Consider the following 19,327-nt stretch of genomic DNA (forward strand, 5'->3'; position numbering starts at 1 on the left):
GGCTATAAAATGGTCGATCATTGAGCTTTGTCCTCTTGTATTGCTCCATGTCATCTTGTGATCTTTCTTGTGTTGGTAGAATGTATTCATGATTCTTAGTCTGTTGAAAGTGCAAAAATCTATCAGTCTCTTCCCATTTGTATTCATTCCTTCTGTTCCATACATCCCAGTTACTGTCTTTACACGCTTATCTCCTACCTGAGCATTCAAGTCTCCTGTTATTACCCCGTACAACAATGACCATGCTAATTTTGATGTGAATGTCGACCCATCCACATCCGTCTTTTTTGGATGCCACATGTCGATGTGAATTTCGACCCTGTGTCGAGCTAGTTGTCGATGTAATTGTCGACTGATGTTGATCTGCATTAGTGTCGACAATAGGCTCGACACAGGGTCGAAATTCATATCGACATGGGGCATCCAAAAGTGACGGATGTGGATGGATCAACATTCACATCAAAATTTATGTCGACCTCCTGCTTCATAAAGATTTAAAATTTGAGTTTAAAAATTTTTAATTTTTTTCCCAAAAAATGATTTTCTCTGATGTGGCTATTGCTCGTGCTGAAAACAGCATCAAGCAAAGTCCACTTCCACAGAAGTACAGACGAAAAGTCTGTATAATCAGAAAGTTGGACAAAAAATCCTTACATCAAAGATGATGCAATACTTCCCTATTGACAAAATAGTGCTAAAAAAGTTTGGCGAAAACAATGGCGACATTTTGACACTGTTTTTGAGCACGTATGAAGGCACTCCAATTTTACACCAATGGAGCGCGCATCAAAATTTTTGCCCTGCTCGCCCATATTTTTGATGCGCTCCTTGTTTTTGATATGCGTTCCCTTGGAGTAAAATTGAAGCACCCTCGTACGTGCTTAGAAACGGTGTCAAAATATCGCTATCGTTTTTGCCCTGCTGTTTTTGAAGGAGTTTGTCTCCTATTTTTCCGTTACAGATTCATTTTGAATATTTGCCTGGATTTAGATTGATGTTTTAAACAATACAAACAAACTTTCAACAACGTTAAATGTAAACCTGACTAGTTGATCACACAAATAGCATGCAAAAATAAAAAATTAACACACGCTTACAATAAATTAATGACTTTTAAAACAATTTCCAATTTCTTTTGTTCTTTTTTTTCTTTTTTCTTTTAAATTTTAAACTGAGAAACTACCAAACACACTCAACACAGTAATCTCACTCTCAATTTTTCCACCTAAACTAAAAATTTCTGAAATCCCAACCCCACCAGAGAACTAAAAAAGTACATAAAAACCCAATTTAATAAAATTTGGGAAAGTCTCACGCAAGGAAGCATTCACCAGCCCAGGGAAGAGGTGCCAGGGCCAAAACGTTTATTTAATTCTGGTTGAAAATAATCATATCTAGTCGAATCAAAAAACCACTTTAAACTGCACTTTTACACTGTTCCATTCAAAAAATCACATAACACTGCATTTTAAACTTTTTCAAACAAAAATTACGTTACATTGTACCTTTAATAAAAATCACTTCTATACAAAAGGATTCAAAAAGACTCCATTTACGTTTTCAATGATCATTTTTACATAATATAAGACGCGTTCAAACTGTTTGTAACAGACAACTGGACATTTCTCTCAGCCACTGAGTGTTTGTTAGGTAGTTAATCAGTTGAAAAATGCGAAGCGATAGAGTTATTAATAGACTCTCAGTAATTCCAGAGACCAACCGGATGTCAACATCACAACTCGTTTCAAAGTATTAGCAAAAATTATTTTATCATAGCGCCAAGTGTAGGGAGAAATTTCATAATTTGCTCACATGTGTAGGGCGATATTTTCTTCAAGCGCCATGAAGAGGGTGAACTATCTTGACTTGCATCTATGTATTGGGCGAAATTTCATTTGAGTGCCAAGTGTGGGGCAAATTTTTGCCATTCGCCCTCATATGTTAACTGAAAGTTAATTTAGCGCCGTCATGAGGGCAAATTTGTAAAATTTCGTGCGGATTTTCATTAAAACGGACGTAGCAGAGCGACCACTTTCAATTGGGATTTATCTAAGAGTACTAACTAATCCATTTTCATGTCAACATGTTGATGTTAATGTTGATGTGAAATTCGACATCAACAAATACATCCACAATATCAACCTCATATCATCTACAACTCCAAACTGTGGAAAAGAGAATAATTTCATCAATGCCCTAAAAAATTTGTTTTTCTCATTGAACAAGATCATATTTTTGAATGTTTACTAAACTTTTAAACATGAAAACAGAAATTTTAATTCTGAAAAAGTGGTCGACATAGTTGTAGATGTAAATTTTGAGCATCGAATTTTACATCCACATGTCGATCTGGCATGTCAAGGTATCAGAAATAATGAGAAAATTTCGAAAATTTTAATTTACCTGGCTTTTGTACGGACAGAAGATTCCTACTGAATAATTAATTGATCACTTTTCCATCATTATGTTGGAAAAAAACGTAGTCTATGTAAATGTCGACGTTGACAATTGTTGTGCGGGACCAATTTATCTTCTGGATTTACTGCTTGTACTGCCCTCTGTAGTTGCTCGTAGAACTCTTCGCTTTGTTCCTCTCTTCCCTCTTCTGGTGCATATACTCCCAATTATTGTAAGAAAGTCTTTTTTCAATCTCATCCTTGCTGATACAATTCTTTCATGCCATATGTTGTATGAGTCGATGTTTTCGCGGTGTTTATTATGTATGTGTAACATCACTCCGCCTGCAGCTCTGGTTTTCGTGTCAACTCCACTGTAGATAACGATGTAATTTCCAGATTCGATTGTTCCACTTCCTTTCTTCTTTGTTTCAGACATCACGGCAAAGTCTATATTTCTGCTGCTTAGAATTCTGTTTATTTCTGCTTCCTTGGCTGCATATCCTCTTACATTCCAGTTTCCGAATTTGTATTTCCTTTCGTTAGCGTGTGTTTTTATTTTAACCAGGGGTTCACCTCCGCCTGGGATCCCATAGTTCCATCCGTTTTCTGTTGTTTGTGAGTTTTGAGTAAGGTTGATTTTCATCTGACTTGGTTACCAGCCATGCCAGATATATCACAGTGATAGGGCTGCTATCTAGGCCTCCGCGCTTGCCTGGTCCTCTTTTAGTCGCCTTTTACGACAGGCAGAGGGTACCATAAGGATATTCTTGACCTGAGGTCCAATCAAAAATCTGACGTCATATTCGTGTTCAGCAACATCAAAAACATACTATTTCATGTGTCACATGAATGAAAGCATTTTTTGACTTTTATCCCCTTTGGAGAAGTGCTCGGGGCCGTGGATGAGGTCCAATCAAAAATCTGACGTCATATTCGTATTCAGCGTCACCGAGAACATACAATTCGATATATCACATGCCCCAGATATTTTTTTGAAAGTTTTGCCCAAATTTGGGGGAGGAGGTGCTCACCATCCATTGAAAGATCCCATTTTGAAAATTGAATATTTCAAAAAAACATCAAAAGGTACATCTATGGAAATTTTTTCAGAATTTTATATGGTAGCTCCCACTTGCAGCGCCATTTTGAAATTTGAACTTTGGATTTGAAAGTGAATATTTCAAAATACTCAAAATGTTCAAAATGCAATGCCCTTTCGAACTGTGAGATCAGTTTTGATCAAAGTATCACAGCTTTGGAGGCATGCGCTGCTGAATTTGAGTACCTACTTCTAAACAATGTAAAAATAATTCAAGCCCCCCTGCCCCCCTCTGAGGGAGCTGGGACCAAACTGATTGCGGGTTTTTTACTTATTGGGTGAGTAGACGTTGTAAAAAAAATGTGAGCGATATCGAATGACATGACGTTCAAAATCGCATATTTTTTGGGTCGAATTGACGTGGAATGACCCTGTTCCAACTTGGGAAAATATAATAATGTTATAAATAGAAATTTAACTCTGCCTTCCGACAAATTAATGGAAGTTTAAAAGACAGCTATACAATTTTCCAATTTTTGGGTATAAATGGCCGATTTTCCCAACTCAATCCGAAAAATTGCGCTGGGGGACAAGCTGCCTCCTGTCTCTTTAAATACGTCCCTGAATCAATCATACTAATATAATCAAAGGATATCAAGATCGACGTTTATTCCCTCTCATTTTTCATTTTTTTTTTTTTTTCGAAACGAAAAACATCGGTTAACCGTTTATTGACCCATTCTGTACGTTTCTCGAGGTTCATTATATCCACCAGAGAGATTATTTCTCGCTTTCTAGGTTAATAATTCTATTAGTAATGCTTCCGAGTATTGCGACTTATCCTCGAATGGTGTAAAAAAAATTACTTCAGAGAGCACGATCGCAGCGAAGATGAAAAAAAAAAGAAAAGGGAAAAAGCTGGCTGTTATGTCGCTATTATCTCGATAGATCGCACTCGTGCGTTCTGACGTGTTGTAAATAACCACTCTTGAAGTCCAACAAAGTTGTACTTTTAAACTATCATTCATGCTCGTGTAAATATATTCGTGTAGTAAAAAATGTAATTAAAATGTATAAAATGCAAGTGCAGTTTCGTCTTCGTTCTTAATGCAAGGATATATTAAGTGGCGACGAGGATGGGGAAAGAAACGGAAGAATTGCCGATCGTGGTAGTGCACCCCAGCTCCATTTTTGAACCGTTTATCGAAAGTAACGAAGATTTCGTCAGCTATACAGAAAGGTTCGATTGTTACACTGAATATTGCCAGATTACGAACAAGGTATCTTTCTTCATTGCCAGTGTTGGTGCTAAAACTTATCAACTGCTGATTAAACTCGCTGCTCCGAGTAAACCTAAAGATCTGACATATGATAAAATCATAAAGCTGCTAACAGATCATTATTGCCCAGCACCATTGACGGACGTTTGTATTAATAAATTTCGTGCAAGAAAGCAGCTTGAACACGAATCGTTCAACGATTTTTATGCTGCACTTAAACAGCTTGCTATCGGCTGTAAATATGCCACTGTTGCGCGCCTAAACGAAGAGTTACGAGCTCAAATTATTTCCGGTATACGAGATTCTACAGTGCAAGCGCATTATCTCTCTGCTAATCTTACTTTGCAAGAGGTAATTGATAAAGCTGTTGCGAGCGAAAATGCGAAGAAAGGTGTTGAAGAATTGCGTAAATCTGAAACGCCATCCGTATCTGCACCAGTGCCAACTCTCAACAAGGTATCCGAGTTCGAACGGAAGAAAAAACGTCCAAAATACAAGAAACCTGCTCAAGCTGATAAGCCTAGTGCTACGAGTGATAACGTTGTGTGTTATCGTTGCGGTATACGCGATCATAAAGCTCCGAATTGCCGCCACAAGGGAGCGAAGTGTACCAAATGCCAAAAAATTGGTCACTTAGCTACTGTTTGTGGTATGGGTCGTCGCGCGTTGCATTCAGCTGCGGCAAAATCGATCGATGTTGTTGATATGAAAAGTGGTGAAATTGTTGATATTGTGTTATCTGCTGCAGAATCGACAATAGATGCAACTGCTGAAAACTCCCCACCACCTAAAATTCATGTCGACGTTCGTATCGAAGGTGTACCTATTCGATTAGAAGCTGATTGCGGAGCTACATTCACCTTAATTTCGATGAGTGAATTTAAACGATTGGGTATCAAGACACCGTTACGTCCAAGTCGTTATACCTTACGCATCTATGATAAGAGCTTGGTTAAAATTGCTGGCTACGTACCTGTTCGAGTCGAATATGATGGGAAAGAGTATAAACTCATTCTACGAGTTGTGCATGGCGATTATGATAGTGTAATTGGACGTGATTGGATTTTTCCTATGCAACTCGATATTCGTCAACTGAATGCAGAAATAGCACCGATTCATAAAATCGATATTGACCTAAATGCTGAGATCGATAAATTGGTGTCAGAATTTGCTGATATTTTTGGCGATAGTCCGGGACGCTTACCTGGTGAACCAGTATCGTTTAAACTGTGTGCTGATGCCAATCCTATTTTTTGCCGTGCGCGTAGTGTTCCATATGCGCTGCGGGATGCAGTAAACGAAGAAATTGATCGTCTGGTTCGTGAGAAAATCTATACGCCAACTGAAACCTCCGAGTGGGCAACACCTATAGTTCCGGTGGTTAAATCAAATGGTTCTGTGCGACTTACCGGTGATTATAGTGTGACGTTGAACAAATATATCATACCGGAAGAATACCAAATTCCGAATTCCGAAGAAATGCTTATGGAACTCGAGGGTATACTGTTTGCAAAGTATGATATTGTTGAAGCGTATATGCATATGGGAGTTACCGCAGAATGCGCTAAATTACTGGCGGTGAACACACCCAAAGGTGTCCATCTCGTAAATTGCCTTAATTATGGTATTCAGTGCGCTCCATCGAAATTTCAACGAAGATTGGAAGAAATAATTCGAAAAATACCCGGTTTTAAAAATTTTTTTGATGATATTCGTCAAGCATCAAAGACACCGGAAGAACATTTACAACGAATGCGTATGTTTTTCGAAGTTTGTCGTACAAATAATCTGCGATTGAATAAACAAAAATGCGTGTTTGTCACTGATAAGCTCAACTACCTTGGTTACACCATTGATGCGAATGGATTGCATAAAACGACCGAAAAAGTTGATCTTATTTTGAATATTCCACAACCAACGAATTTGGATGAATTGCAGTCGTTCATTGGTTTAGTTGGTTATTATTCCAAATTTATACCGAATTTCAGTGATATCGCTCATCCACTGAACCAGTTGCGCCGGAAAAACGTTCCTTTTGTATGGTCGAATGCTTGCAAAATGGCTTTTTGCAAATTAAAAGAAGAAATTGCCAGTGACCGAGTGCTGTGTCATTACAATCCGGCGAAAGAGCTGATATTATCGACAGATGCTTCACCATTTGCATTAGGTGCGGTACTAAGTCATCGTTTTGCTGAAGGAGAAAGGCCAATTGCTTTTGTCTCAAGAACGTTGACCGAGACAGAATCGAGGTATAGCCAACTGGACAAGGAGGCTTTGGCCATTTATTGGGGAATGAAAAAGTTCTTTAATTACCTGTATGGTAGGCCTTTTACCTTGATAACTGATTGCAAACCGCTACTGTCAATATTTGCGCCGTCAGCTGCCAAACCTGCGTTAAGTGCGAATCGTTTGCTTCATTACGCACTTTTCCTTCAAGGATTCAACTACAAGGTCATCTATCGTCGCTCTTCTGAACACATAAATGCTGATTTTGCTTCTCGCCATCCGCATCAGATTGCTAATGCATCACAAATTGATGTACCTACATGGTCTCACATAAATACTATCAATGTGTTACCTGTAAATGCGGAAATGATCGCGGAAGCTACGTTGTTAGAACCCTCATCAGCATCCTTAATTGCCCAGCTGAGAGGGGAAGAGCGGTGTACGTTAAAACCGAGTGAATTAGCTCAATATTCTCTACATGGTAATTGCATCATGAAAAATGACCGTGTGTATATACCTGCATCTTTACGCAAGCCTGTGTTAGCTGAATTACATCGAGGTCACTGCGGCATCGTTCGGTGTAAACAGTTAGCTAGGAGTTATGTCTACTGGCCTAAAATTGATCGAGACATTGAAGAAATGGTATCTGCGTGTCCGACCTGCGTTAAAAAGGATCCGCCTAAAGAACCATTTCACCCTTGGCAAAATCCGAATGCTCCATGGTTGCGCATCCATGCGGATATTGGTCAAGTTGGCAATACATACTTGCTAGTTATTGTTGATGCATCTTCGAAGTGGCCTGAGGGTTACGTATTACACTCGACAACATCTCAGAGAATAATTGCATGCTTCGAAGATACTTTTGCTCGATTTGGGTTACCTGCGACCTTGGTCACCGATAATGGGCCTCAATTTGCTGCCACTGAATTTGCCGAATTTGTTCGAAGAAATGGTATCAACCATGTTTTTTCACCTCCGTACTGCCCTTACTCCAATGGCCAAGCAGAACGATTTATTCAAATTGTTAAACGAGGTATTGCAGCTGATCAAGTTGGTAGTATGGAAGAACGTTTACAAAGAGTACTTTTTGCTTATCGACGAAATAAGTGCTCATCTACTGGTAAATCACCTGCTGCTGCGATGTTGGGTCGAGAATTGCGAACTCATTTAGACCTGGTTAAACCTACGAATGCTCCTGAAACATCAACCATTCCTGCTCGTCGTTCGTTCAACGTTAATGAAAAGGTACAACTGCGTATGTACAATAATCGACAGAAATGGATCAATGGTGTAGTACTGCAGAAATTAGGAGAAGTGGTTTATCTGGTCAAAGATGAATCTAACCAGACCCATAAACGTCATATTAATCAACTAAGACGAGCTGCAGTTCCAAAAGCCAATCCAATACCTATTTCGATATTTTCGGATCCTGCATCAAGATCAAATGAGAATATTCCTGCGCCGCGTACGCCTCAATCTGCACCGCGTACGCCTCCACCAGCGCCGATGCGTCGTTCCGAGCGAGAGCGTCGCGCGCCCTTGCGTTATTCTCCTTAGGGGGGAAGACTGTTATGTCGCTATTATCTCGATAGATCGCACTCGTGCGTTCTGACGTGTTGTAAATAACCACTCTTGAAGTCCAACAAAGTTGTACTTTTAAACTATCATTCATGCTCGTGTAAATATATTCGTGTAGTAAAAAATGTAATTAAAATGTATAAAATGCAAGTGCAGTTTCGTCTTCGTTCTTAATGCAAGGATATATTACTGGCTAATGTGTAAAATTAACGGGATTTCTTACTCTTTTCTATGTAATTTTTTTCACTATAGTTTTATACGATATCATTAAATTGTATTTATCATTAAAGAGTGCAAAATGTATCCGCACGTAAAAGAAGAAAGAAAGAAGGAAGACGACGACGACGACGAGCTACACAGAAAGTGCGATAGAGCTATAGGACATAGAGAAGCGGAGTAAATTCAATTTTTTAATCTAACGTTTATTTACCCTCGGAGCATTTTCTTTAACGTGTAATCTAATTAAGTATTAGAATGACAACGGAGAAATGACATTTATTTGAATTTACTTCACACCGACACGGTTGAAATTTAATTTTTCCAAGAAAACTCAATTTTCGTACAAACTTCGCATTAAATCATTTACTCGCGAGAGAGCTACTCGCTCGTACACATGTTTTACGTGAGTTGCTCGCATATCTTCCTATACAGTCGTACTATGTTCATCTCTCTACACGAGTTTATAGTGCAATTTTAACGCCTTGGGACTTATGCAAACAAAGCTATATGGAAGATGCGATGAGATGACGAGCAGACGAGGAATATCGAGAAAATACCTTCTTCGTCGTCGTCTTCGTATCATGCGCTCGCATTATCGTCCGATTACGTAAATTGTATGGCCCGGTGTATTCGGGCGCGCGTTGATTCAAATGCTAGCTGAATTTTAAATAATTTCGCCACTTTTTGGCGCGTCAGCGCCATCGCCGAGGCAAATTGGAATGGAAAATTCTAACGAATTTGTCACCTCGCTCGTCTGCCTTGTTTAATAATTCACGCCGGTACGGCTTTTGAACGCGTGTCATGATTTCTAAAATTTACCAACGACTTTATTTCCTTAATAAACCGAAATGCGCGGAATACTCGTAGGTACGAGGTATGTATAAGCAGGCACGAGGGCAGGTAGCGACGCTTTTTATTTGGTGAAATTAAACAAAAGTCGGTCGCTTTTCTTACTTCTCTCGCAAATAGTACGAGTACATATATATATAGGCGTGTAGGTAGGTACCTACACGAATTATTGCGTTTTTTTATGTGTTGCCTGCGAAGATGCTCCATTTCCCTATCTGCAGAAGTCGCTGGTACGCGATAAAAATAACGAGAAGGGTTTCTCTCATCCTCGACAAACCATTCAGGACGAAATGTCATCCAGGCCAATTACCGTCTCTACGTACGTTTTTGAGTCGTGCAAGATGTATCAACATTTCTATAAAATACGACGAGTATATTCGGCTCACACCCAGGATATACACGTTATAAAATATATATAACGTGAAAAGCATCATCGTCGTCTTCGACGCTTCTATTCATCGTTCGATGAAACCTTGTATTAGATTTTTTAATGCATTTTTCTTCGCCAGCGCCAGTTCTATTTTGCACGCTTTTCAATACCTATACCATACCGCAACCAAAAGCCGAGTTCGATGTGCGAATAAAAAGAGAAAAAATAATCGAAATTCGCTAAATAAAATTCTACTCTGAAATGTCATTGTATTATTTCATTAGAACTCGGCTCACTCGGCTATGGTAGGTACTGACTTGCAGGCTGCGAAAAAGGGAAAAAAATCGTACCGATGTAAAGATTACCTTGCTTATTCGAATGACATGACTAGCGTACTGAGAATTTCTTATATTTATGATGACGTGAACGGAAAACTGTGTAATGTCAAATACGAGAACTACAGGGTGTTTCGCTAAGAAAAATCTTACAATATTGGATACCGTCGTTTGATTTCAACACCGTGTCATTCAGTCGAGAGAATCCTGCGATGTGTGGAATGACATTGTAGAAGACTGTTTCGTCGGTTTCTTTTTACGTATGTACTTTTGGTCTGAAAGTATAAAAATTCTTTGCCTCGAATGTTTTTTCAGAGGAATGGGCTGATTTTTTTTTAATTCTCATACGTAAGTGAGGCCTTGGTAATATTAAAATTCTTAATTTTTTTCAAAATTGTGAAGGATTCAAGATTAAAGTGACTTTTACTCACACTTCTGAAATTTTTTTACGATTTTTTTCATTCGCATTTCTCTCTCCTAATTCTGTTAGAATTTCTGGATGAAAAAGTCCTAAAAATTTAGGCTCGTCTGCTTGCATCAAGTTGTGTTAAAAGCCCCCCTCTCCAATTCTTGAAAAACAAGAAAAATCCCAACAAATAAAATTTATTGTAGATAGGTATGTTTTATTCAAATTCGAATCCTCGGATATTCGGTTCATTTTCATCAGAGAAGAAGGTATCAACATAGAGAAGGGAGTTAGCCCTCTTGCCCACCCCTGAAGAAATGGGGGGCGAGAATGTTAGCACCTAGTTATTTCAATTCAATCAATTGATTATCCCAGAGAATGGGGTAAAAAAATGAGCAAAATCAAAGAACCTACTCTATTGTTGGTTCGAATTCATGTGAAAATAGACATTTTCGTCGTAGATGTTAATAAAATTGCATACTCAGTTTGCCGTAAATAGGACGATTTTCGATTCAGTAGCATTATCTGGACATTGGAAAGAGTTCAAATATTCGATTATATACTTTTCGATTGAATTTATCGTTTCAAAATTGTATCATCTTTGAAAACTCGCGAGTTGGGTGGAGGGAGAGAGAATCATGCATTCAAATACTTCAACTTTGGAAAAAAAACATTTGTATACAGTATGACACAGAAGTAGTGCCCGGTGGCTTTTATTTCTAAGTGGAAAGAGCTAGAGAGATGAATGAAGCGGCGTTGAGTAGGGAAAAATAAGGGCTTTCAAAAGCAACCTTGAAAATTTCAGGCCCACGCACAGGGTGTCCACAAATTGAAAAACCAGTTTGGTCAAAAAATTCAAACCGGTTTTTATTGGCGCAATGTATTCTACACACTGAGGCGACCAAAACGTGATATAGTTAACAAAAAATACCCAAAAATTGTAGATAGAGAAAAAAGTTTGAAACAAAAGTTGTAGAGCTCAAAAAATTGCACAATTCTGTCCAATCTTATTTTGAAACCGGTTCATTGGTTCACATTTAGCAACCGGTTTTTGACAATCACCTAAAAATTGAAGATACAGAAAAATGCTTGAAACAATAGTTGTAGAGCGTGAAAAATTGAACCATTTTTACTGATTGGATTTTGAAACTGGTTCATTAATTTGCAACCAGTTATCAAAATTACCTAAAAATTGGAGATCGAGAAAAAAACTTGAAACAAAAGTTGTAGAGCTCAAAAAATTGCACAATTCTGTCCAATCTTATTTTGAAACCGGTTCATTGGTTCACATTTAGCAACCGGTTTTTGACAATCACCTAAAAATTGAAGATACAGAAAAATGCTTGAAACAAAAGTTGTAGAGCGTGAAAAATTGAACCATTTTTACTGATCGGATTTTGAAACCGGTTCATTAATTTGCAACCAGTTATCAAAATTACCTAAAAATTGGAGATCGAGAAAAAAGCTTGAAACAAAAGTTGTAGAGCTCAAAAAATTACACAATTCTGTCCAATCTTATTTTGAAACCGGTTCATTGGTTCACATTTAGCAACCGGTTTTTGACAATCACCTAAAAATTGAAGATAGAGGAAAATGCTTGAAACTAAAGTTGTGGAGCGTGAAAAATCGAACCATTTTTGCTGATCAGATTTTGAAACCGGTTCATTAAGTCGCAGCAAGCCATCAAAAGTTACCTGATTGTAAGTTAATTAGCCATTTTCAAAATCCAGTCAACAAAAATGGTTCAATTTTTCACGCTCTACAACTTTTATTTCAAGCATTTTTCTCTGTCTTCAATTCTTAGGTGATTGTCAAAAACTGGTTGCTAAATGCGAACCAATAAACCGGTTTCAAAATGTGATTAGACAGAATTGTGTAATTTTTCGAGCTCTACAACTTTTGTTTCAAGCTTTTTTCTCGATCTCCAATTTTTAGGTAATTTTGATAACTGGTTGCAAATTAATGAACCGGTTTCAAAATCCGATCAGCGAAAATGGTTCGATTTTTCACGCTCTACAACTTTTGTTTCAAGCATTTTTCTGTATCTTCAATTTTTAGGCGATTGTCAAAAACTGGTTGCTAAATGCGAACCAATGAACCGGTTTCAAAATGTGATTAGACAGAATTGTGTAATTTTTTGAGCTCTACAACTTTTGTTTCAAGCTTTTTTCTCGATCTCCAATTTTTAGGTAATTTTGATAACTGGTTGCAAATTAATGAACCGGTTTCAAAATCCGATCAGTAAAAATGGTTCAATTTTTCACGCTCTACAACTTTTGTTTCAAGCATTTTTCTCTATCTTCAATTTTTAGGTGATTATCAAAAACTGGTTGCTAAATGCGAACCAATGAACCGGTTTCAAAATGTGATCACACAGAATTGTGTAATTTTTCACGCTCTACAACTTTTGTTTCAAACTTTTTTCTCTATCTACAATTTTTGGGTATTTTTTGTTAACTGGTTGCAAATTAACGAACCGGTTTCAAAAAATTCATATCACGTTTTTGTCGCCTCAGTGTGTAGAATACATTGCGCCAATAAAAACCGGTTTGAATTTTTTGACCAAACTGGTTTTTCAATTCGTGGACACCCTGTGCGTGGGCCTGAAATTTTCAAGGTTGCTTTTGAAAGCCCTTATTTTTCCCTACTCAACGCCGCTTCATTCATCTCTCTAGCTCTTTCCACTTAGAAATAAAAGCCACCGGGCACTACTTCTGTGTCATACTGTATGTTCAAAAAGCTAACCCCTTCATTATTTTTGAGCACCTGCCACCAAATGATGGGTTCAGTTTCACCAATTTTGCACATATTTTTATATGTATAGGTTCTCCACATTAGGAAAGATGAGAAAACGCCATCATTGGCCCCAATTTCCCATTAGGGGCAGGAGCTGGGTTTGTTTTTTCAGCAGTTAAAATTTGTTTGTCAAAATGGCCAACTTTGGAGTTGAATTGCTTGAGGTTGCTGCAATTTAATCAAAATCTCGCGTTTGCTGCGTTTTGGAACTAATTCAGAACTATTTTTGAAAAATTTCAAAATGTCGAGGTTGAACTTTTTTTGGAATCTGAATTTTCAAAATCTTGCCAATTTCGAAGCTTTGATATAAAAATTTGAAAAAAAATCAAAAATTGTACATTCTTATGATATTTACCTACAATTACGAACTTTTTTGTCATGGATGAGATCCGCATACTTAATCATTAAAAGGAGGAAAGGGGGCGTGGGAAGACCCAAAATTTTGGTCAAAATGCGAGGAAATGTGAAATATTGTGTGACCTGTGACATTTATCGTTTCATACGTTTTCGAGAGCGCCGAATGCGAATACAAACCTCATTTCTTCGATTCGATCTCCCCCCTCTCTAGATCCTTTATCGGATACCTAAATTTCCTGAAAATTGAAAAAAAAATCGTATGACACAGGCTCGTACTAGTTTTGGAGCCTTTCAAAATTTTTCAGTTTTCTCCAGAAATTTCAAATTGCTCTAGAAGGTTTGAAGTTCGGAATTTTTTGCCCCCCTCGTGATGATTCTTCGATTAAAAAGTGAGAAACATACTATCAATAAATCGAGCAACCTTAAGACTTGAATAAATTATGGTGAAAAATTTCAACTAGGATAGGCGGGTTCTGCGCCAGGAATGAAAAATTCCAACCTCTGTTTCCTTCAGCGAGTTCAAAACGAACAGAAAAGGAAGCAAACCATTCGCTCTTTTGTCCCCACATGTTTGGAAAAGTGATTTTGGAATTGAGACTTCGAAGTTTGAAATTTTTTGGGACTCTTGCCACTCCGCTTCTCCCTCCCATGATGATTCTTCGATTCAGAATTGGTAAACATGTCAATAAATCGAGTAAGTAGTTTACAAAAAACTGAAGACGTGACTAAATAATATGGTAAAAAATGAAGGATAGGCGGGTTTTGCGCCAGGAATAAAAAAATCCAACCTTAATTACTTCAGAATGTACAGAAAACGAAGTAAACCATATAGCTCAAGTTTGAAAAGCTCATCTTCAAATAGATGGCCTTTCTTTTCTGTTCGCTCTGAAGTACTCAGAGGTTGAATTTTTCATTCCTGAAGCAGAACCCGCCTATCATCTATTTTTCACCATATAATATCCACTTCTTTGGATTTTTGTAAACTACCCACTCGATCTATTGATAGTATAGCCTATGTTTCTCAATTCTGATTCGAGAAATCAGCATGGGAGGTGGAAGGGAGGGAGGATGAGGAATTGAGAAGGCTTAAAATAAAAAACAATGTTTTAAAATTTTTTTTTACTTTTTTGGCTCCAACATTTTGCAATTTGAATGATGGATTTTAAAAAATTTCAAAGTTGAAAATGAAAAGCAAACAAACCTAAGCGAAGCGAGGGTTGATTTATTTTTTCATTCCTGGCGCAGAACCCGCCTATCCTCCAAGTTGAAATTGAAAATTTTTCAACATTTTATTCAGGTTATCTTGAAAGTTTTAAAACCTATGAAAATAATTCAAAGCCTTAAAAAATGAATAGGTAAAAAAAAATTATATCTTAAAATTATGCTCAGAAATGATGGTTTTTTTCCATACTGTAATATGTATAATGAAGGGAAAAGAGGAGAGGAGCTGTAATCAAAACACATCGAACAACTTCGCATCAAACATCTCGAACAAATTACCCGGAAATTTCACGGAATCAATTCGTGTCTTCTCATACAAAATAGATAACTTACGAACCAGCATATCGAACATCGAGTTGTAAATTAACTCGATTAAAGTTTAAATTTTATTATAAGTTTGTACCACGTGGTAGCTGGTATACAGGTACATCGATACGGATATTACGGAAGCTATATAGACGAAAAACGAAATCCATCATACTCTGTACGAGTATTTCAAACATTCGATACAGAATAAGTGCTCGAGGGAAAGAGAGAGAGAGGGAGAGAGAGGCGAACGAGTACGAGAGAGGATAATTGGACGTCTCGGATCACGACGACGATGAGGGCGAAGTAAATTTATCCAGGCATCTGGAACTTGGTATACGAGTAATAAACCTAGCAGGGTTATAAGTCTGAGCGTAATTAGTCAACCAAAGCGAAGTAGTTAGATTATTCAAATGCACCCCGAGTACAATACCGAACGCGAGCTCCATATCCGATGATTAATTGTTCGGTGTACAGGACGTTAGCGGGCTAACAATAAGATTAAGGTAAACGCAGCGCGGTTTACAAGGTAAATTTTGTTAAGATGACGATGAAGTGAAGAAAAATATGACACTGGAGGAAGGCACCTCCACTGCGGAGGCTTTTGTAATAAAACGGAAATTAGTTTAAACCGCTATAAATCCGCAATCTCGTAGAAATACTTTTAAAATTCGATTGTAACGTGAGAGCGAATACGTTTTAAAGTTAGCGAGCAAAGTTTGTGTTTGCTTTTTGCCTTTACGTCGCCGTCGTACAACGAGTAGCTGAAGCTGTTGCTATATGCGTACGAGAACAAAATCCCAGCCCTGGTCTCTATATACTCTTACTGTACATTAGGCTTGAAATTTGAATTTTCTCGACTCGACGAGTCGTCGGTTAAACAGCCTATAAATACATATTAACGGCGTGTTAATCGTAACTTTCGGATATGGCCTCGCGTCTTACGTAAAACCCAAACAGTATAGAAGCAATTTAACGCACCAACAGAAGATCAGGCTGCCTGTAATACATAATCATTAATTAGTCGGCTCGCCAACATTTTGGCTTTGCGTTTATAACATCACGCAAGTTCAATTCCGCGTTCCCCAATAAATAGTTCATGGGAAGCATTTCGTGATGGGAGCTCGAAATTTGGTATGATCAACCAGCAACTCAAAAATATTTTTAGGGATACGAGAGCCATTTGTCAGCCCCACAGGAGGGGCGAGGTGGCTCAAAGAAAGGGTTCGGCTCCCCACTTTCCAAAATTTGGTTGTACTTATAGGTGTACGATCATTTTCATCCTGCAGATCAAAAAATCAAGTTGAAAATTACCAAGAATACAATTTTCCACAAAAAGGTCAATTTCAACCCCTTTTAGATGAGTTATGGGGTGAACTAATGATTTGAAAATTTTGTTACAAGGGTTTGGGACTCTACGGACCATCTTCTACGAGTCAGTTATAAAATCCCAGGGTGGTTGATTCACCTTCTTAACCCAGCAATGTTCTTAGTGTGACGACTAACGAGCTTCCAGCGCAATTTCCAATTCCTCCGGGATTTTAAGATTTTTTCAGAATGTGTGAAAATCAATATGGAGGGGGAGGGGGTAAAACCCTAGTTGCAGCTTATTCTCGACTTGTTTAGACGGATTGGTCCACATTTGAGCTGATTTCCAGGCGGACACCTCAAGTGAATTTTTTGATAAAAATTTTTATAAGGAATGAATAATTCAAAAAAATCCTAATTTTTCTGCTGGTAGAGAAAGTGTTGTGTCTGCAAGGTTGTCCGGATCATCTCTAAAATTACCCCCCAGGCATCCATATTTCACAATTTCAGGGCTCGTACTCAATTTTTTACAAAAAAAAAAAAAAAAAAAAAAAAAAAATAGCTTTGGTAACCATTTGAAATGTTCTGATTTTTAATTTTAAAAAGTTAGATTAGGTATTGGTTTTAAAAAAATGGCAAGTTTTGGCAACTTCTGATCAAAAAAAAAAAAATTTTGGCAAAACATGATACTTCGACGATTTAAGCAAGCGGAAGGTTTTTTGACAATTTCTAGCAAAAAAGAAGAACTTTTGAACAACTTGTGGGAGAAAATGAGACCTTTCGATTTTTTTTTTTACAAAAAAAGGACGATTTTTGACCATTTTCCTTATGAACGAAAATTTTCTTGAATTTTTGAAAAAACGAAAGTTTTGATGGTTTTTTGAAAAAGAGCAAAACATTGACAATTTCAGCAAGAAGCAGACCTTTTTGGAATTATTGGTAAAAAAGTGATACTTTTTGGCAATTTCTGATAAGAATTACGACTGGTAATTCTTGAAAAAAAGTGATAGTCGGGGAACCCGCTTAAGGATCTATTACACCCACCCCCCCCCCCCCCCCGTCGATCCTCCGGGAAAACTTTTTTCTTAAAGAGGGAGTCCTAAGGAACATTTCTAGCCATTGTACACAAAAAAAAAGTGGCTCTACTTACAAAACGGCCAATCGCACATTTTGCGTTCCAACATAGGACTTGCCCAAAATTTTTCAAACTGTACAAAGGTAGATCGGAAGATCAAGCAAGAACTCATCACCTGTCAAAATTTCAAGTGGTAAAGTGCGTTTTTCGATTTTTGGTGAATTTTTGAGAATCAAAAGGCCAAAAATGAGGGGAAAATCAAAATTTTACTTAATTGACCAAGAAAGCTGAAATTTGCGATATACTTACCCTATTTTCGACATGCCAAATCGATTGGAAAATGTTTCAAACCGTTCTGAGCAGTTCTGGAGCCTCCAGCAGATTTTTGAAACTCGAAATTCCCACAAAATTTCACCAAAATGGAGTTGGAAAGCTGAAATTCATTCTACAAACTAATTTTAATGCACTACGAAGTACATGCAGGTGGATTTCAAGTCGTTTTGGAGCCTCCGGGGACTTTTTGAAAATTCCTGGAGCCTCCATCAGATTTTTGAATCTTTAAATTTTCACAAAATTTCATCAAATGGGGATGGAAAGCTGAAATTATTCTACGCTGAAATTTTAACACCCTCTGAAGACGACTTCAGGTGGGTTCAAATCATTTTGGAGCCTCCAGCAACTTTTCGAAAATTACTGGAGCCTCCAGTAGATTTTTGAAACTTGAAATTCCCGCAACATTTTACCAAGTGGAGTTGGATAGCTGAAATTTACTTCGCAAACTAATTTCAATACGATATGAAGTCGACAACATGGTGGTTTCAAATGGTTTTAAATGATTTTTAAGCCTCCAGCTACTTTTTGGAAATTTAAATTTTCCAAAAAACACCATACGACCTCTCAAAAAGTCGCTGGAGGCTCCAAAACGACTTGAAATCCACCAGCAGACGACTTCGTAGCGTATTAAAATTAGTTTCCAGAATGAATTTTGACTTTCCATCTCCGTTTGTTAAAATTTTAGGGAAATTTAAAGTTTCAAAAATCTACTGGAGGCTCTAGTAATTTTCGAAAAATCGCTGGATGCTGCAAATCGACTTGAAATCCCCCTGCAGTTGACTTCGTAGCGTATTGAAATTAGTTTGCTGAGTAAATTTCGGCTATCCAACTCAGTTTGATGAAATTTTGTCGGAATTTCGAGTTTCAAAAATCTGCTGGAGGCTTCACAACTGCTCAAAACGGTTAGGAACAGTTTCCAATCGATTTGGCATGTCGAAAAAGGGTGTATCCTAAATTTCAGCTTTCTTGGTCAATTTGGTAAAATTTTGATTTTTCCCTCATTTTTGGCCTAAATTTGATTTTCAAAAATTCACCAAAAATCGAAAAACACACTTTAGCACTTGAAATTTTGACAGGTGATAAATTTTTGCTTGATCTTTCGATCTATCTTTGTACAGTTTGAAAAATTTCGTGCAAGTCCATATGTTGGAACGCAAAATCTGCGCTTTCGGCTAACCTGTCAATCAAAATGTCCGCCATTTGTAAGTAGGACCACTTTTTTTTGAGTAC

General features: G+C 37.6%; 2 protein-coding genes across 2 annotated transcripts in view; both read left to right on the top strand.

Annotated features, from left to right (window-relative positions):
* Positions 1–19,327, top strand: part of LOC135848980 (synaptotagmin-10-like) — a 286,616-nt gene that overhangs the window by 233,287 nt on the left and 34,002 nt on the right. The window lies entirely within an intron of this gene.
* On the top strand, positions 4,376–8,679 carry LOC135848979 (uncharacterized protein K02A2.6-like). Its single transcript, XM_065369094.1, has one exon. The coding sequence runs from the start codon at positions 4,575–4,577 to the stop codon at positions 8,499–8,501; it is 3,927 nt and encodes a 1,308-aa protein (XP_065225166.1). The 5' UTR covers positions 4,376–4,574; the 3' UTR covers positions 8,502–8,679.

Source organism: Planococcus citri, chromosome 5, assembly GCF_950023065.1.
Source record: "Planococcus citri chromosome 5, ihPlaCitr1.1, whole genome shotgun sequence".
In the NCBI taxonomy this organism is placed as follows: domain Eukaryota; kingdom Metazoa; phylum Arthropoda; class Insecta; order Hemiptera; family Pseudococcidae; genus Planococcus; species Planococcus citri.